Source organism: Cryptomeria japonica, chromosome 6 (genome assembly GCF_030272615.1).
Source record: "Cryptomeria japonica chromosome 6, Sugi_1.0, whole genome shotgun sequence".
NCBI classification, from domain to species: Eukaryota; Viridiplantae; Streptophyta; class Pinopsida; order Cupressales; family Cupressaceae; genus Cryptomeria; species Cryptomeria japonica.
The window spans coordinates 21,030,245-21,049,197 of NC_081410.1; the positions used below are offsets into that span (position 1 = coordinate 21,030,245).

General features: G+C 36.9%; 1 protein-coding gene across 1 annotated transcript in view; it reads left to right on the plus strand.

Moving 5' to 3' along the window:
* Positions 1 to 900: 900 nt before the first annotated feature.
* LOC131048052 (uncharacterized) overlaps positions 901 to 18,953 on the plus strand; it is a 45,047-nt gene continuing 26,994 nt past the window's right edge. The window contains exon 1 of the mRNA XM_057981894.1: positions 901 to 1,039. Within this exon, the coding sequence (XP_057837877.1) occupies positions 901 to 1,039 (139 nt within the window). The remainder of the gene's footprint in view (positions 1,040 to 18,953) is intronic.

Here is an 18,953-nt window from a genome sequence, read left to right on the forward strand (position 1 = left end):
GTTTATTGGCCCACATGTATCAGGAGATGCATGAGATCCTATATAGAGATGGGTGAAGCATGGCCATGGGGGTATACATTTTGCAGGTGTGGGCTTAGGAGCACCTTCCTATGTGTCAACCCATGGTAGCAGACAACAAAGAGCTTGGGCAACCGATCATTTATAGGTATGTCAAATATATCACACAACCCCATCTGGGCAAGACAGACTTCTGGAGATGGCAGCTCGATGACCTGATAGTCATCGTATGGAGACCATACAAAGGGTTGGAGTCATGGGATGACTAGCGGCTAGTTCGCAGGGACTTGTTTGTTACACACCCACTAATTGGGAGATCACAGACTGTTGTGGAGCGATTCATCATTTCATGGGTGATGGGGCAGTATGGCCGGCCCTAGGAGATTTTGCAGGAGTATACAACTTATGCTCGATATGCAGATGAGGAGAGACAGGGATGGTCTCCGCAGTTATCATACGCATTGGCAATGCAAGAGTTGATAGGGTTACACCGTCTGAGGTGGGATTACCTGGATGTTGTAGCGGATGCAGGGGTATTGCCCCAGTACAGATATCATTTTCAGCAGCGTTTGTTCCCACGTTTTACAGACCTGGATGAGGAGGCTCTTCATATTGAGGATGTTGAGGAGGATGCCCCCACATCAGCTCAGGATAGGGCCAGAGACAGGGCCAGAGGTAGGGTCAGAGGCAGGGTCAGGCACAGAGCGTTGAGGCTTCACGACGGGGTAGCGGTGATCCAGGTGCTAACAGTAGCAGGGTAGGGAGGACAATGGAGGGGTGAGGGTGGATCCCTAGGGCGAGTGGGTGGTACGGAGGAGGAGCGAGCAACTCCTAGACAGGTACGACATTGGAGAGACAAGTCGAGTGGCAGTGGAGGTGGAGATGGGGGTGGAGATGGGGGCCTACGAGAGAGCAGGGGATAGATACTGGACAGTCGATGAGGGTACATCTTGCAGAGTTGCAGTCATAGTTGACAGTGGTGTAGACTCAGCTAGCGAAGCGAGACTGATAGCTGGCCGAGGTGAGGGTCGAGCATGATCGCTAGATCACAGCATTGAGAGCAGAGTCAAGAGCAAAGACAGAGTCTCTTCGACAGGAGGTCCTTCTCTAGAGCAGTAGGGTAGCATATTACGTAGCAACGTATAGTGTTGTAGTTCTTGTTGCACAACAGGTGCAACCCTACTCGTAGTATATGGCACGATCAGAGGGAGCTCGAGCACTTCATCAAGATCCCAAGCATCAGGCTCCTCCTCCTCCACCAGGTGATGAGAGAGAAGGTGCTAGCTAGATTATTTCTTTTTGTAGCTCAGATATTTTTTGTAGACACACCCATTTTTTGTAGCCTATATGATTCTTGCTCTGATGAGAGTTTGTAAATGTCTTTTGACATCATTTTGTACCTTAGACTTGACATGATATATATGCGAGACCCGATTTGACTTCATCATACTTGTGTTGATTCACTTATGAGATGTCCTTTATATGCTTTATTCTATATGTATGCATTTCTTTTCAGTTATGGATGTATGAATGCAAATGATCATGATTTCCTATTTTTGTTTCCTTTTCATATGCAAATAAATGATGATGCAAATGAGTGATTTGAATGAGTAATGCAATTTTTTCATTTTTCTATGCAATAAGATGAATGCAAATGAATGATGGTGAATGTATGAATCTATATGAAATGCTCATGTATGCAGCTAACATCTCAAAACACAAGTACTCGATCGGAGAAATGATGAAAAAAAACCACCTAGTGAAGAAATGATGACACTCCAACTCTCATTCAAAAGATAAAGAGAAAGCATTGTTACTATACCGAAATCACTCCAAATTCACGAGATGCAGAATGAAATGCAAAATGAGATGCAAAATGAGATGCAACCTAAACCTAGTCACTGGATTTGAATAGCTTAATTTTCATCATTGAGCACTTTACAATTATAGCAGGCAGAATAAAGTTAATTTCTTTTCATGTGCAATGTTAATTATCTTGTTCGCAATGACCCCTTTTTCTCGTTCATATCGTTGGACAGATTATGCATGGACGTGGATTACACAATGAAGAAACTCCCTCAAAACAAACAAAGAAATGATGGGAACCTCCCTATAGCATTCAAATAAGCGGAGTCGAGGTATGTGAAGCGAATCCACATGGATGTGAAGGCTCTTATCACAGACACCCAGCTAATTTAGATGTTTCTAGATCATTGAGATCATTCCTACAAGCAGAAAATAAGAAAATATTATGCCCCCAATCCTTGCTCATCTTAGTCAAGATAGACTTCCTCGAGTTACTCAGAGGGATAATAATCGAAAACCAATATAAAAGACAACACACAAAGAAAATTTTCATGCATACCTCAAACTGTTTAGTGATTGTTTTCAGTTTTGTTGTTTTGCTTGTTAACTCAGTGATAAAACTCTTCAGTAGTTAGGAGACAGGTAACTGACTCGGAGTGGATGACCAAGTTTCACTAACGTAAGATTGACTTGGTTGACACTGGTTAGGACATGTGATGTGCTCTTGTTGATTACCTAAGACTATGACAATGATTGGTTTCAAGCCATGAGGGTTCCAATGAACTAGGATGTCACAAAAGTGACTAAAATATGTACAAGCAAAAGCAAGGATGCATGAAAGCAGGAATGCCAATGTTGCGTTGATAGATGGAGCGCTTGAGTACAAAGGTGCCTGTTTACCAGGTTTTCACCTGCTTGGCAGAGATTCATTTTTATTTTATTTTTTTTACCAAGGTGCCTGTTTTCCAGGTTTTCACCAGGACGTTTTCTCTCTCTCTTTTTTTTTTGCTTCTTTTCTCTTTTTTTTTTTTTTTTTTTATTTTTTGAATTTCTTCAGGACTTTTTATGATTTTTATGATTTTTTCAGGACATTTTCTAATTTTTAGGATTTTTTCAGGATTTTTTCTTATTTTTAGGATTTTTTCAGGACTTTTTCTGATTTTTAGGATTTTTTCAGGATATTTTCTGATTTTAAAGATTTCTTTAGGACTTTTTCTAATTTTTATGATTTTTTTTTCAGGACATTTTACGCTGTAAAAAAAAACTGCTAGAGCAAAGAATATTTAGGTGAAGAATTTCTTCAGATGGATGGTGTTAATCGCTTCATGAATCTATTCTCCTTCCGATGTTGAAAGTTGATAAGCACCAGAGCCGAAAGCTACAGTAATGATATAGGGACCCAACCAGTTGGGTTCAAACTTCCCTTTGTTATCTTGAAACTGTTGATTTTTAGGATTCTCTTTGAGAACTAAGTCACCAACCTGAAATTATCGGTGTCAAACTTTCTTGTTATATCCTCTGGACATTCTCTTTTGATACACTCTAAGATGATCAAATGCCACTTACCGATGCTCATCTAGCAATTCGAGCTCTTGCAATCTAGATATTTTATAGTCTTCATCAGTAACAAGACCTTGCAAGGAAACTCTTAGAGATGGTATTTCTACTTCAATGGGTAATACTGCTTCAGACCCATACACCAAAGAAAAAGGTATAGCCCCAGTAGGTGTTTTGATATTTGTTCTATAAGCTCACAGTGCAGGATTGAGCTGCAGATGCCAATCCTTCCTAAATTTGTTCACTGTTTGGTGCAACATAGTCAGTAGGTTTTTGTTAGATGCCTCTGCTTGTCCATTACCTTGAGGGTAATATAATGGAGACCAGTGTTGTTTGATTTTAAACTTCTCACAGAGTTCATCTAGATCTTTGTTCTTAAACTGTCCTCCATTGTCTGTTATAATTGATGAAAGAATACCATATATGTAGATGATATAGTTAAGAATAAACAAAGCTACTTGTTTTCTTGTTGCCTTGATGAGTGGAACTACTTCTACACACTTAGTGAAGTACTCAGTGGCAGTGATAATAAATTTATGTCCATTAGATGAAACAGGATAAATTTGTCTTATCGGATCCAATGCCCACTATTGGAAGGGCCAGTGTGTCACAAAGGGTATGAGATCCCTTGTCGGAGCATGTATAAGGTGTCCATGCAACTGATACTTTTCATAGGTTTTAGCAAATTTTATAGCTTCTTTCTCCATGTTTGGCCAGTAGTAGCCAGCCCTTAGTAGTTTTCGTGCTAAAGTTAGACCGTTCGAATGAGATCCACAAACACCTTCATGAACTTCAGATAATGCGTGTTGGGACTCCTCAGTTTCTAGACATCTAAGCAAAGTATTATCTAAACCTCACCTGAATAAGTCATTAGCAATGATGACGTACCATGACGCGTTTCGAATTAGGTTTCTTTCTTCATTTCAAGAAAGATTGGTAGGGACAACTTGGTCATGTAGGTAAGAGTAAATGTGACTATAACGAGATGAGGCATGTCCAATAATAGAACAGACTACCTGGGACTCGGAAGAATCATAGGCAGGGTAATGTAACTCTTCCACCAGGAATTCAAAGCGAAAATTAGACTCCTGTAGCTGTGGTATAGATGCCAAAGTAGCCATCGCATCCGCTACTCTATTTGTTGTTCTGGGTATTTGCTGAAATGATACATAAGTAAAATATTGCTTGAGGTCATCCACCATTCTCTTGTAAGACATCAATTTCTCATCTCATGTCTGATATAGATCATTGATCTAGTTGATAATGAGTTGAGAATCTCCATAGATGTGTAATTCCACGATCTTCCACTCAATGGCCAACTTGATCCCATTTACCAAAGCTTCATATTCCACAATGTTGTTTGTGCAAGGGAAGAGAATCTTATAAGCTTTAAGAATTAAGTATTTCTAGGGAGTAATAAATAGTATCCCGATGTTGAGCCATGTTGAGTAAAAGACCCATCAAAGAACATTTTCTAGGATTATTCAGTAAGGTGCATGATTGATTCATCTAGGAATTCTATATGCAAAGGGTGATTATCTTCAAGTGGAGCTTCAGCAAGTTGGTCTATGATAACCCGTCCTTTGATGGTTGTACATTCCACATATTCAATGTCAAATTCTATAAGGACCATGACCCATTTGGCCAGTCTTACTATAAGCGTTGCTTTACTGAGAAGATATTTAAGTGGATCAATCTTGGCTACCAGCTTAATAGAATGTGCCAACATATAGTGCCTTAATTTCTGTGATGCAAAGACCAATGCTAAGCATGCTTTTTCTATTTTAGTGTAATTCATTTCATATGACACCAATGTGTGGTTGATGTAATAGATGGCTCATTCCTTTTTATTATCATCCTATTGTGCTAGAAGTGCCCTCAGTAAAGTATGTGTAGCTAATATGTACAGGATCAATGGCTTACCTTGAATTGGTGGCATTAATATGGGTGGATTAGAAAGATATTCTTTGATTTTCTGTAAATGTAGTTCACAATCCTTATCCCAGTTGTATTGAATCCCTTTCCTTAATACCTTCATGAAGGGTTGAGCTTTGTCAGCTAGCTAAGATATAAAACACTTTATGGACTGAAGGCAGCCTTGTAGACTTCTCATCTGACTGATATTCTTTGGTGGAGGCATCTCCATCATAGCTTGGACCTTTTCAAGGTCAACCTCAATTCCTTTCTTGGATATTATGTACCCGAGGAATTTTCCTGACGTTACCCCAAATGCACATTTCTTTGAATTTAAGCGGAGCTTGAATCTTTCCATTCAATCTAATATGAGGCCTAGCTCTTGAATGTGTGTAGATCTCTTCATAGTTTTTACCAGGGTGTCATCAACATAATCTTCCATGTTTTTATGTATCATATCATGGAAAATAGTGGTTACTGCTCTTTGGTAAGTTGCTCCTGCGTTCTTTAGACCAAACAACATAACATTCCAGCAGTAGGTTCCCCATGCACATGTGAAAGCTATCTTCTCTTGATCTTCAGGCACTATCTTGATTTGATTGTACCCAGAGAATCCATCTATTAATGAATACATCTCATATCCAATAGTCATATCTGCTATCATGTCAATGTTAGACAATGGAAAATCATCTTTTGGACATGCCTTGTTGAGATCCCTAAAATCTGTGCAAACTCTGATGGATTTGTCTTCTTTTGATATAGGTATTATGTTGGATATCCATTCTGCGTAGTCTATAGCTCTGATAAATCCAGCTTTTAGTAATTTCTCTAGCTCAACCTTGACTAGTAGTGCCACATGAGGATGCATCTTTTGGAGTTTTTGTTTGACTGGTTTAACTCTTGGCATGATAGAGAGATGATGCATGATGAGATCGGGATCGAGTCCTGGCATATCTGAGTATGTCCATGCAAAGTTGATCTTCTTTTCTAAAAATAGATTGCTGAAATCATTTAACTCTTTTGCTAACAGTGATTGAGCTAAATGAATGATATGCGGTATCTCTTGACTCCCAATGTTCACTAGCTGAGTTGGCTTGATCAATATGGAAGATGGTGCAGAGGCACCTAAGCACACAAGCATACCAGGAGGTCAAAAGTCATAATATGAACAATTTATTGTATTTGAGTCATTCATAATGTATTAAGGTTATTTGAGTCAATTGAATCATAATATGTAAGGATAAATGAGCCATTTTGTCCAAAGATATCATATTTGGTCCATCTTGAAGTGTTTAAAGTGTCCATGTAAGGGTTCGAGTCATTTATGTCAAAAATGCAAAAAATGTAAAAATTACAAAGTTGCAATATTGTCAAAAAGTGCAACAAAAGTGTAAAAATGAAATACATTGGTTATGAGGTGGTTGGAGTAGTTAGAAAGGAGTTGTAAATGGTTTATAAAACCATGTTTGGTCGAAATCAAGAAGGGAGATCAGTTTGGAGGGGATTTGACAAAGATTATCCATCAAACCCTCAAACTGTCATGAGGTTTTAAGGAATCTATTGCTGTCATAGATCCATGGAGGATCACATTTGATATAATTTTTATATGTATATGTTAGTTAATGATAGATTGATGAAATATCTTTCAGATGAATCCTTTCTTGTGCATTTTTGTGGAGTATTTGGCAAGATATGTTTGTTTTTTCAATGATTGTCAAAACCCTGCCAAGGGTTACCCAGTTTTGGAAAAATGATCATAAATTTTTATTCAACCTTTGGATCTGGCTGAAATTTTGAGAGAACTTGTGTAACTCAATAATATAAATTCTGACCAAAGAGATTTTCTTTATGATAAATATGTAAAATGTTATGGATGACTGTTTTTTACAGTTCACGGTGAAAAGCAGATTGGTGAAGGCAGCAACAACCCGGTTGTAGCATTTGGTATGGTCATATGAGGGATAATATTGAAGAAAGGATATATTTTTTTGGAAAGGTCTCTGAATCTTCTTTCCAGTGCTTTTGGTCTTACATTATTTGGTTAAGAATTGAATATTTTGTGATCATTTTGGTGAAAATAGTTGTTAAGGGATGAAACCCTAAACTAGGGTATTCCATGGCAATAAAGAATTTGTTCTCTCATGTTATGGTGAATGTTATGATCTGAAATACTGAATGAAGGGTTTTAATGATGTAATATAACCTTTGAAATTGTTTTGAAGTTGAGAAGAGTGATTTATCTTTTCATATGTCTCTTGATTCAAGTTAAAGTTTACCCTTGAATGAAGGTTTTATGGATTTTCATGATGCTCTGCATCAAATTGGTATCAGAGCTAGAAGAGCCTGAGTGTGTGGGTAGAGCGCCAAAGGAGGCAATCCACACCAGGACCTAGCCCAAGGAGAGTTGAAATTTTGTGTTGCTAATGTGTTTGGTTGCAGGTGCTTGTCCATCTAGCTGCAAGAGGAAGTTGGTGTTGTGTGTGGGCAGACAAGGAAGGTCTGTCAAGGGCCAAAGAGATGGTCCAGGGCCATGGGATGGTCCATTGGTTGCCAAGAGACTAGGGAGAGAGGCAAAGAGGAGGACTCCTAGGTGAGGCAAAGGTGAGTTGTTTGTTGGTGAGGTGATGCAGCATGGAGAGGTGGACAAATGGCTGGTAAAAGCACTTGGATGGCAGCCACTACAAACTCTATTGGTAGGAGTCACAAAGAGATTGTTTGAGAAGGAAGCCACAGCATAAAGAGGCATAAAGAGATAAAGATGAAGCCAAAGGTGAAAATTTTCACTCAAAATTTTTCTTGCAGATCATTGTACCCATGTTTCCAAGGGACTTGGAAACTTTTCAAGGTCGGGAGTATGGTGCAGAGGCACCTAAGCACACAAGCATACCAGGAGGTCAAAAGTCATAATATGAACAATTTATTGTATTTGAGTCATTCATAATGTATTAAGGTTATTTGAGTCAATTGAATCATAATATGTAAGGATAAATGAGCCATTTTGTCCAAAGATATCATATTTGGTCCATCTTGAAGTGTTTAAAGTGTCCATGTAAGGGTTCGAGTCATTTATGTCAAAAATGCAAAAAATGTAAAAATTACAAAGTTGCAATATTGTCAAAAAGTGCAACAAAAGTGTAAAAATGAAATACATTGGTTACGAGGTGGTTGGAGTAGTTAGAAAGGAGTTGGAAATGGTTTATAAAACCATGTTTGGTCGAAATCAAGAAGGGAGATCAGTTTGGAGGGGATTTGACAAAGATTATCCATCAAACCCTCAAACTGTCATGAGGTTTTAAGGAATCTATTGCTGTCATAGATCCATGGAGGATCACATTTGATATAATTTTTATATGTATATGTTATTTAATGATATATTGATGAAATATCTTTCAGATGAATCCTTTCTTGTGCATTTTTGTGGAGTATTTGGCAAGATATGTTTGTTTTTTCAATGATTGTCAAAACCCTGCCAAGGGTTACCCAGTTTTGGAAAAATGATCATAAATTTTTATTCAACCATTGGATCTAGCTGAAATTTTGAGAGAACTTGTGTAACTCAATAATATAAATTATGACCAAAGAGATTTTCTTTATGATAAATATGTAAAATGTTATGGATGACTGTTTGTTATAGTTCACGGTGAAAAGCAGATTGGTGAAGGCAGCAACAACCCGGTTGTAGCATTTGGTATGGTCACATGAGGGATAATATTGAAGAAAGGATATATTTTTTTGGAAAGGTCTCTAAATATTCTTTCGAGTTCTTTTGGTCTTACATTATTTGGTTAAGAATTGAATATTTTGTGATCATTTTGGTGAAAATAGTTGTTAAGGGATGAAACCCTAAACTAGGGTATTCCATGGCAATAAAGAATTTGTTCTCTCATGTTATGGTGAATGTTATGATCTGAAATACTGAATGAAGGGTTTTAATGATGTAATATAACCTTTGAAATTGTTTTGAAGTTGAGAAGAGTGATTTATCTTTTCATATGTCTCTTGATTCAAGTTAAAGTTTACCCTTGAATGAAGGTTTTATGGATTTTCATGATGCTCTGCATCAGAAGATCTCTCCTGGAAGTGACTTGGTAGTATATCAAGTATCTCACCTTCAGGTGCCTCAGAGAGGTTTTCACCCTTAGTTTCATCCTTTATTTTCTCTTTATAAGAGTCTGATACCGCCACAATGTGGTTTTCTCCATCAGATCTATTATTCTTATTTTTCTTGTTTTTGCGACTAAGATACTTGATATCCACTTCGGTCATGTTTTCAATTTGTTTGTTGGTGGAAGAGTACATGGGTTCAACTGCATTGAGATAGTAGGATAGTGTATAGTCATTGGTAAAAGTAGGTACATTCAAGGGTTGATTATAAAGGGTGCAATCAATCAGTTTTGGATGTATTAAGGATAAGGTTGGAACAGGCTCAAGGGAGTGCATGGTACTATCATCATTGTTTCGGACAGACCAGTCGAGTTCCAAAATACTACCTTGCGTATGTGTCTCGAGACCAAGAAGAGTTACAACACAATTATTTTCATTCATGTTAGTATTTATTGGACTTAATCCAACCGACCTACTTCTAGCGATGTCACCTACTTTAGATTGGCTACATATCATGGTATAACAATAGATAGTATTTCATCATTCATGATAGAGTAGTCATAATGCATTGTTGAATAGTTGTTCTCATAGATAGAGCTCCTATCTGAGTCATCAGAGTCATAGGATGAAGTTGCTGACTCATCTTCAAGTGGTTTAGTGAAGGCATATATAGTATCAACAACCACATCTTTGGTGCTGCAAGTTCCTTCGTGATTTGGTTCATTGATTTCTTGCATTTGACACACTTGTGGACATGACTTTGATGGTTCTGTTAACCCCCTGTCGTCTGTTCCATTCAGCTTCTTCTGGGTTGATGACTGGTTCTCTTGCTCTAGCTTCTATTTCTTCTTGTGTGGTTCCGTACTTGATTTGTCCTATCTCATTAGGAGGATTGTTAGGTGAAGGACTTGCTTGTGTCCTTTCTTTCTTCAGTTGTCGGTCATAGTCTTCTTGTCATTTTAGTCTGATTTCTTCTATTTCCTTTTGCATTCTTAGGCATATCAGCTCTTGTGCATCATTTGCGGTATCCTTGAGTTCTTCAATCATTTTTGTAGTAGATGTATCTAAGATGTCATCTGGACCCCATTCATACTCATTTGAATCAGTTTCTGAGTCATCTACTTGTTGTCTGTTAGTGTATGTGACCGGAATGTTCGGTGGTGCAAACAATTCTCTGATTCTGTATATTTCATCCCTCATATCCTCTAGAGTGTCTACTTCATGTGGTATCATAGCTGACATAATTGGAACTTGATTACCATATGTTTCCTTTCCCTAGGTGGGCAATTCTTGTTGTTCAGCGTCACACTCTTCCTGAGTCAGGTGAACATTAATCTCTTGTATGGTTAAAGGTAGTACCTTCTTCTTCCACTTATGTTGATAGTGAGGTGTGCATTTCTGATCTAAGTGCTTGCTCAAATCATATCCCAATCCAGCTTTATCATTGATAGACTTGGTTTGCAACTGAATGGGTTCAACAATACCTTGTTGATGCTTTCCTAGAGGACCAGCATTTGAACATCCCATGCATTGAAGCATCTTATAGCCTAGACCATATTGTGTCGGAGAAATTGTACAATGTCTTACTTGTTTATCTGCACTATCTTCTTTGAAAAGTGATTTAAGAGCATCATCCCCTTCTATTTCACCTGCGAGAGAAGTAGAGGATTGTATAAAGGTGCCATCATAAATGACTTTTGGAGTTGAAATTTGTGGCTTTGTACCCTCTGACAATTTTCCCAACTATCTTGGTGATGGAGGAAGTGACATCAGTGAGAGTATATGCTCTATCTTGTAGCCATCCATGCCAGTGTTTGTGATTTTCAGATTCTTTTCCAAATCTTTAAGTAGAGATTTTGAACTTTCAACTGCAGAAGTTGCTCTATTGTTAGGAACAAAAGCATTAGCACCTTGTGTTAATGCATTGTAGGTATAGCTTGTATCAGATGGAATACTAACCTCTACTCCATTATAAGGGAATTTCAAGCATTGATGGTATGTAGATGGTACTACATTCATTTCATGAATCCATGGTCTACCCAGTAAGATGTTGTATGAAAGATGAAGATCCAGGACTTGAGAAATGACATCTCTCTCCATAGGTCCTACTCTGATTGGTAATGATACCAGTCCCTTAGAAGTTCTTTCTTCTTCATCGTAAGCCTTGATTGTTATTTTCTTTGTTGGATCAATAACATTTTCAAAGAATCCTAGCTGTGTTAATAGATTGTAAGTACAAATATTCAACCCAGCACCTCCATCTATCAAAACACATTTAACGCGGTGTTTATGGATCATGGCTTCAATGTGCAATGGCTGATTATGTGGATGACTCAGTAAGTTATCATCTTCTTCAGAGAACATGAGGTAATGAGGGGAGGTCAGATGACCTACCATAGATTGAAATTGACCTATGTCTAAATCTTTAGGAACACTGGTGGTAAGTAGAGCCTTGTCCAGGATCTCTTAATGGGTAGAGGAAATCTTAAGCAATTCTAGAATGGAGATTTGAGCATTAGTTCTCTTCAATTGTTCCACAATACTATAACTAGGAGAAGATGATGAAACTAGTTGCTTTGATTTGGCCTTGATGGTGTCTGTTTGTTTATTTGGCAGTTGTGATGTTGTGTGATCAAAAGTGGAGGAACTAGCTCCTGGGAGAGAAATCTTCTTTTGAGCACGAGTCACGACATTAGCAATCTGTGCTTGACTTTGGTGATCTTGGACAATGATTACATTGCAATATTCAAGTTGTACAGATTCAATCATGTTAATTACATTATCATGATTAGTGTAAGCATAATTGACTATAGCTCCTCCCTTGGATTTGGAGGATTCCCCTTGGTCATAATTGGGTAAGGGATCTTTAAAAGCCTTATGATCAACATTAGTCACATGGCTTCCAACAGTGATCTTGCCTACGTCGATGAGATCTTGAATTTCATGTCAGAGTTTCAGGCATTTGTTTATGTTATGTCCCTTGTTTTGATGATAGTCATAGTATTCATTTTCTCTCCACCATCTGGGTCTAATTTCTGGATCGTATGGTCTAGAGTTATCTAGTAATGTTATCAGATTGTTTGCCAATAAAGTTTTAAAAGTTGATTCATATGACTCATCTAGAGGAGTAAACTAACACTTAGGCTTTGAGACCCAAGGCATGTCTTTAAACCACTCTCTTGTTTTCTTTGGGGGATTCTCTGTTGTAGTTTCAGCTACCTTGAGTGCTTGTGTGCCATTGGCCAAGTTAACTATTGTGGATTTTGTTTTCACTTGGACAGTATCTACCACTCCATCACTAACAACGTTCTTGTTGTTGTCTTTGCTATATTTCTAGTATTTACTCTTTTCTTTAGAGCTAGAACCTTGCGATGTTTCTTTCCAAAGTGATATATCTCCCTTTTTGATAAGTGCATCTTCCATTCTGAGGGTGTTATCTACCATTTTGTTGAATGAAGGGTGTACTTGCATCTGGACACTGTATTTCAATTCAGGGACTAAGTTGTTGACAAAGATGTCCATTTTCTCAAGATCTGGGATGGTCCATAAATATCTAGAGAACATCTTTCTCCATCGTTGGAGGAAAGTGAGAAAGGGTTCTCCTGTCTTTTGTCTGGTATTGCAAAGCTCTATCATAGTGACTAGGTGACGAATGTTGTACGAGTATTGTTGTAAAAATAGTTGGATTAGTTCTTCAAACATTTTTATTCCTTTGGGTAGGCTTGCGAACCATTCCATTGCTTGACCCCCTAAACTCCTTGGGAAAAGGCGCATGAGGTATGTTTGATCATGCATAAACTCCATACAAGTGGCACAAAACTCTCTGACATGATCTTGAGGATTAGAGGTACCATCATATTTGTCAAATTTTGGGATCTCAACTCGTGAAGGAAATTGAGACATGTAAAGGTTTTTGTCAAATGGGAATGGGCATATTGTGTCCAAAGAATATTGTTTTCATGTTTTATCTTTGTTTTCTATTCTTGTGACTACAGTTTGTAGTGCTTGCATCTGTTTTCTCATTTTTCCCCATGGTGTATCTTCCTCTTTAGCAACGAGGGTCTCCACATTAGAACCAATAGGAAGTTTGGCACCTTGTTTTGCTAATTCTAGGAAATAGTCTTCCTTTTCCCTAGCCATGATGACCATCATCATTTTACGGAATTCTTTATTATTTTGACACCTATGTACTTCATCTTCAAGAGGTTCAAGGAGCTCAGACTCAGTTGATGAATCGCTATCAGTGGCTTGATTGCTGAAATCTTCGTGGGTGTTTCGTTTACTGGCTTCTTTTTCTTGTCTTTCCCCAGACATGGTGGGAGATAAGGGCTGACCAAAGATTAGTATATCGTAGACTGGTATCTGTGACGAGGATGGTTTATTGTAAAAAGGATCTCCCACAAAGAATGGATTGTCTTTGGTTGAAAAGGGTGTCTCTTTTTCTTTGTCTTTTTTGCTATGAGAGTTTCTGGTTTGAACAGGCATTTTGTAACTGACAGGACCGAGAGCGATATGTGTTGCAGAAGTCAAGATCAAATTGTAACTAGTATTTCGTTTAATGTAGTGATTAAGAGAAGTAACTTAAGATTTGGTCTGGTTTCAAGAATGATCTATCCTGTGTAAGACGTTATCCAAGTTGACTTAGTTTTGATAAAATGTTCATTTGAACTAGCTCAGAAATGATCGACAAAATCATGCAACGCAATTGCAGAGGTACACTATCAAGGTTGTTTTATGCTCAAGAAGATGATAACTAGTTTTTGACTCGCTGTAAAACTATTTTGGACAGGTTTTGACTGTTCTCGACAGACAAAACCAGAGACTTGTACAACTGTATTTATGGAACCATACGATAGTATGACAGGTGCGGGATGACAACAGTTTTGTTTCGTACGAGTTGCTGCCTAGTACCGTACGACAAACGGGTAGGTCCCGGATGACAAATGATTTTGTTTAGTTCTATCTCATACGACACACTACTGGGTCTTGTAGGATAGAGGATTGGGCATAGGATGACAATTTAGTATACTCATACGACACAAAATTTGGTACAAGACAACAATCCAGTAGACTCATACGACTGTTCACAGAGCAGAGACTAAAAGTTCTAAGTTTTTCAATGACTGAGCTGGATAACTGAATGCAACCAATTTCTAAGATGGACTAATTTCTGAATAGGATAGACTGATTTGTGACACAGACAGAGTTTTGATCACTAAGTTTGTTGATTTGTGTTCTCCAATTTTAGTATTCCAGTTTCAGTTTGGGAGATGAAAGCACAGAAAACACATAGTACGAATAGTAACTCCAATCACAACATGCAAACCATATGGAAGTTGGCTTAAAGAAGAAAACCTTTGCTTGCTGACTTAGGTACACACCCAATAGCTAATTAGAATACACCTGCTGAGTCTCACGCAATGGATTCTCAACGTCGTATTAGCTGACTCCAAATGCTAATGGGGGCATGATATGGCAAGTGTCTTGGGAGAGTTACTATCTCTCTTGCACAAAGATTATTAACCTTTCAGAGGTGAATCGGGTAGCTTCTAACTTTTATCGGATCTAGTAAGGGTTCTGTTCGGTGCGTCGAGGTATAAACTCAATTAAGAGGTCTCCCAGAATTGAAAACCAAGGTTTAATATACCCGAAGGTACTGAGGAGAGCTATTCCCGAGCACTGTCATTGACTTGATTTTCATCAAATCACGTCTATTTTATAGTGGGTTGGAGTACTTGGCATTTAGCCGTTCCCACTTAGGTCATTCCCCTCTCACCGGCCATAAAGGCTATAGAGTTATTAGCTCCTCGGGAGGGTAGGCTTGCTAAAGATGTACAAATCTCAAACAAAGAAAAATCCTCAAGGGTCTAGATTTATGATTGTCTTAGAAAGATAAGAGCATACTCTCTTCCTCTCAGAATTTTCCAAAAAGACACAAAAGACAGATTTGTTCATTTACCTAGATAGCAAGTTAAGTGCCTAGAAAAATTAAGGAATACACAATGTTTGATTGATTTCTCCTTAGGCAACCTACAAAAATGACGCATCATTAGTCATGTTGTTTTCATTCTTTGACAGGCGTATGTTTGGTCGATAAATTCTTTGACGAACGTCCTGCAAGAAACTAGTTAGGTTATTAAAATGTCAGGCAAACAGAAAATAGTTCAGGGTCAGCATTAGCATCATCTAAAATTTAAGCAAAAAATCTTGAAAAGTAATATGTTTTTAATTTGTCAGAAAAATCATATGACAATATTAATAAAGCAAAATGACAGAAATCTTTTATCGTACGAGTTATAAATCAGCATAGAATGACAAAAGATAGAACGAGCAGTATGTTGTATAAGTTAAGAATCAGCACAGAACAACAAAGTATAAAAGAATTAGTATGTTGTACGAATGACAATCTTGATTCGTACAACAATTTAAAGGATATGATCTTGTTTCGTATGATAAACTGTAGGTGTCAATATAATGTCGTACGATGCAGTGAAACTGCTTGTACGATATTTCGTAGAGGCTATACGGATGAAACCTGGAGGATAAAAATGATTTTGAGGCCGAAAAAAAATAGTTTTCTGCCCCACGGTGGGTGCCAGAAATGTGTGTGTGAAAAGTGGTATAAATCTGTATCTGTAAGACACAACACTTCAATCAAGTCATTACATGCATGGTTCGACAAATATAATCAATGAATATGAAAACCATGGTAAATCAACCCATTACCTTCTAAAAGATGCGAGTATATGATTGCTCTCAGATTATTAGCAATACCAGTGACTAGACAACATCAAGACGAAGGATTTTATCTATATGAACATGATGAATGCTAGATGGATTCAATATTAATCTAACATGATTTTTGCAATATTAAGATAGATGACTTAATCAATATGAATTAATTAATATGCAATATATCAATGAATCTAGAGCAAAAATAGTATAATAATAATATATTCTCCAGCCTCTTTTGAATGAGAGATGAGCTTGAATTTATAGAAAATTCAGAAAGAAACCAATGGCTAAGATCAAATGATGATGAGCGGTCAAGATTTTCCAAGAGGAAGCACAATCTAGGTGAATTGATGTGATTGGATGCTTTTATCAGCTTTAAAGGAAATTGAACTAAAAATAAGATTAAATTAGAAAAAAAACTGATTTATTCTTTATTTCATTCAATTTTAAGATTTAATTGTTTTAATTTCTTTCTTTGAGATTATCTATCAATTTTTAATTTGTTTTTTTCAAGATTATCTCCAATTGATTTCTTTCTCAGTTAATTCCTTTCTTGGTCAATTAATTCCTTTTTTGATTTATTTCCATTTTTGAAGATTTGTGCTCAATTGATTTATTTAATTAAATATGCTAAGATATTCAATTAAAATAAATAAGATAATTGTTTAAAATGATTTACTTGGGATTATCTATTAATTAAATAAATATTTAATTAATATTGAGTGATTGATTTTGCCATGTGACATTGATGATTAAAGAATTAATTGTGTGCTCAAGATTGATTAAATTGCCTTTGATTAGGACCTTGGTGATGTTGTCGAGATTAGGGGCCCATGGTTTAGATGACCATTTTTAGGGTATTACAAATCCTACTATCAAAACCCTTCCTAGGGTATAGAATTCAAAATGGAAAAGAGAAGTATTTCAATATAAAGTCCACATGGTTTACTAAAATCAAAAGACCCTTATGGTTTGCATCATGATTATTCCTTCCTAGTATTTTCTTAAGATTGGCGATATTAACCTTGCAATCCTATGTCATTTTCATGTGTCTCCATGATCCTTAGAATTGGTACTTTGACACCTAGGATCATGTGTGATAAAAATGTTAGATTAATTAGGTAATCACCTTAGTAATTAATTAGTCAATCATTAATTACTTAGATATCATATTAATCTATTGATAGTAGGACAACAACAATACAGGAAAACTGAGAGGGGGGTTGAATCAGTTTTCACCAAACTCAATCAAATTAACCTTAAATTTAATAGATATGATTAATAACAGCAATAGAAAAGATAAGAACCACATAAACAACACACATAACACATGGATTGTTGATGTGGAAAACCTGGTTAAGGAAAAAACCACGGTGAGAACCTACCCACAATAAGATAATACTTTGCAGTAGTATGTGCAAACATTACAATGGGGAATGCACATTCCTTAGAGCTCACTGCTAAAAAAAAAAGAAGGGCTACAACCCACAGGAAGGCTCACTGCCTTACAAAGATCAGACAATAATCTGGATTAAATAAACTGAAAGAATAGCATCTCCAAATGCCTGATTATAGTTCTGGTTAAGAATATTTTCTGCACAATAACTCTTCTCTACTCTTCCACACTCTCGAAAACATACAACTAGTTAACATGATTACAACACATTGTTGGCATTATAACAGACAAAGGGAGATTGTTGGCACTCCAATTACAATGAGAGATTGTTGGCATTTCAATAAGGATATTGAGAAGGTTGTTGATGATTATGGATATAACTGATTAAGGATGTTTACTATCTTAATATTATTACTTTGTCATCGATGTCAAGAAATTGATTTTCTGATTCAGTATGATGTTGCCATATCTTAAGAAGTATGTTTTGAAAAGAGTTAAGATGTCGGTAAAAGACATAGAAAGAATGTGATGAATAAGGGGAGGAATAAGTTATTCAATGGGCAAATATTACCGAGTTAGACAATGATGAGATAATGATGTTTAGATTGTTTTTTGATATCCCACATATGCTATTGTTTGTAAGGTTAATACTATACTATGTTATCAAGCAAAGAACCTAGTCAGTAAACCCTAAGGAATCTAGTCAGTAAACCCTAAGGTTATCGCTATCGGTTAGTGAAGGTAGAATGTCTACCAAGTGAAGTTTAGTATTTACTGAGTTACAATCGAGTAATAACAGAATGCATTGAATGAATAAAAGCATTATTTAATGAAGGAAGATGATGAGCTGGTTATGATTAAATGATTGTTACAACATGTATAAAGGTTGTTAAGGATCTATGGCAATGAAAGATCGGCAGGAAGATCTACAGTTTAGATTGAACCACAATACCCTAGCACAAGTTCCAAGAAATGTATGCAAGTTCCAAGGCAGGGTAAAACATTTTCAGATCGAGGGATACATTGAACCTGGTCAAGTTTGAAGATCTGATGGCTATGATTGATCATGGGAAATGTGATCAAGGAGATTAAGCGGTTGGCAAATTGTTTATAAATAAGGAACTGTTGATAAACAATGTATGCAGGCAAATGTAAGCATAGGGATGCTACATAGTGATTACCAAGCATTGAAGCTTGAAGACCTGTTTTGATAATAGAGTATAGAGCCCAGCAGAAGGACAAGATAAGTCCTATGACTATATTGTATTGAGCAAATAAGAATCTACTTTAGCATTTTTAGATGTGAAGTTGCAGATATATTTTTATTACTGTTATTTTGTAAAGTGACAGAAAATCTCTTAACCAATTGGACTTGACAATCTTATTTGTAAAACCCTCTAGCAAGGTGACATTCTTATTGAGT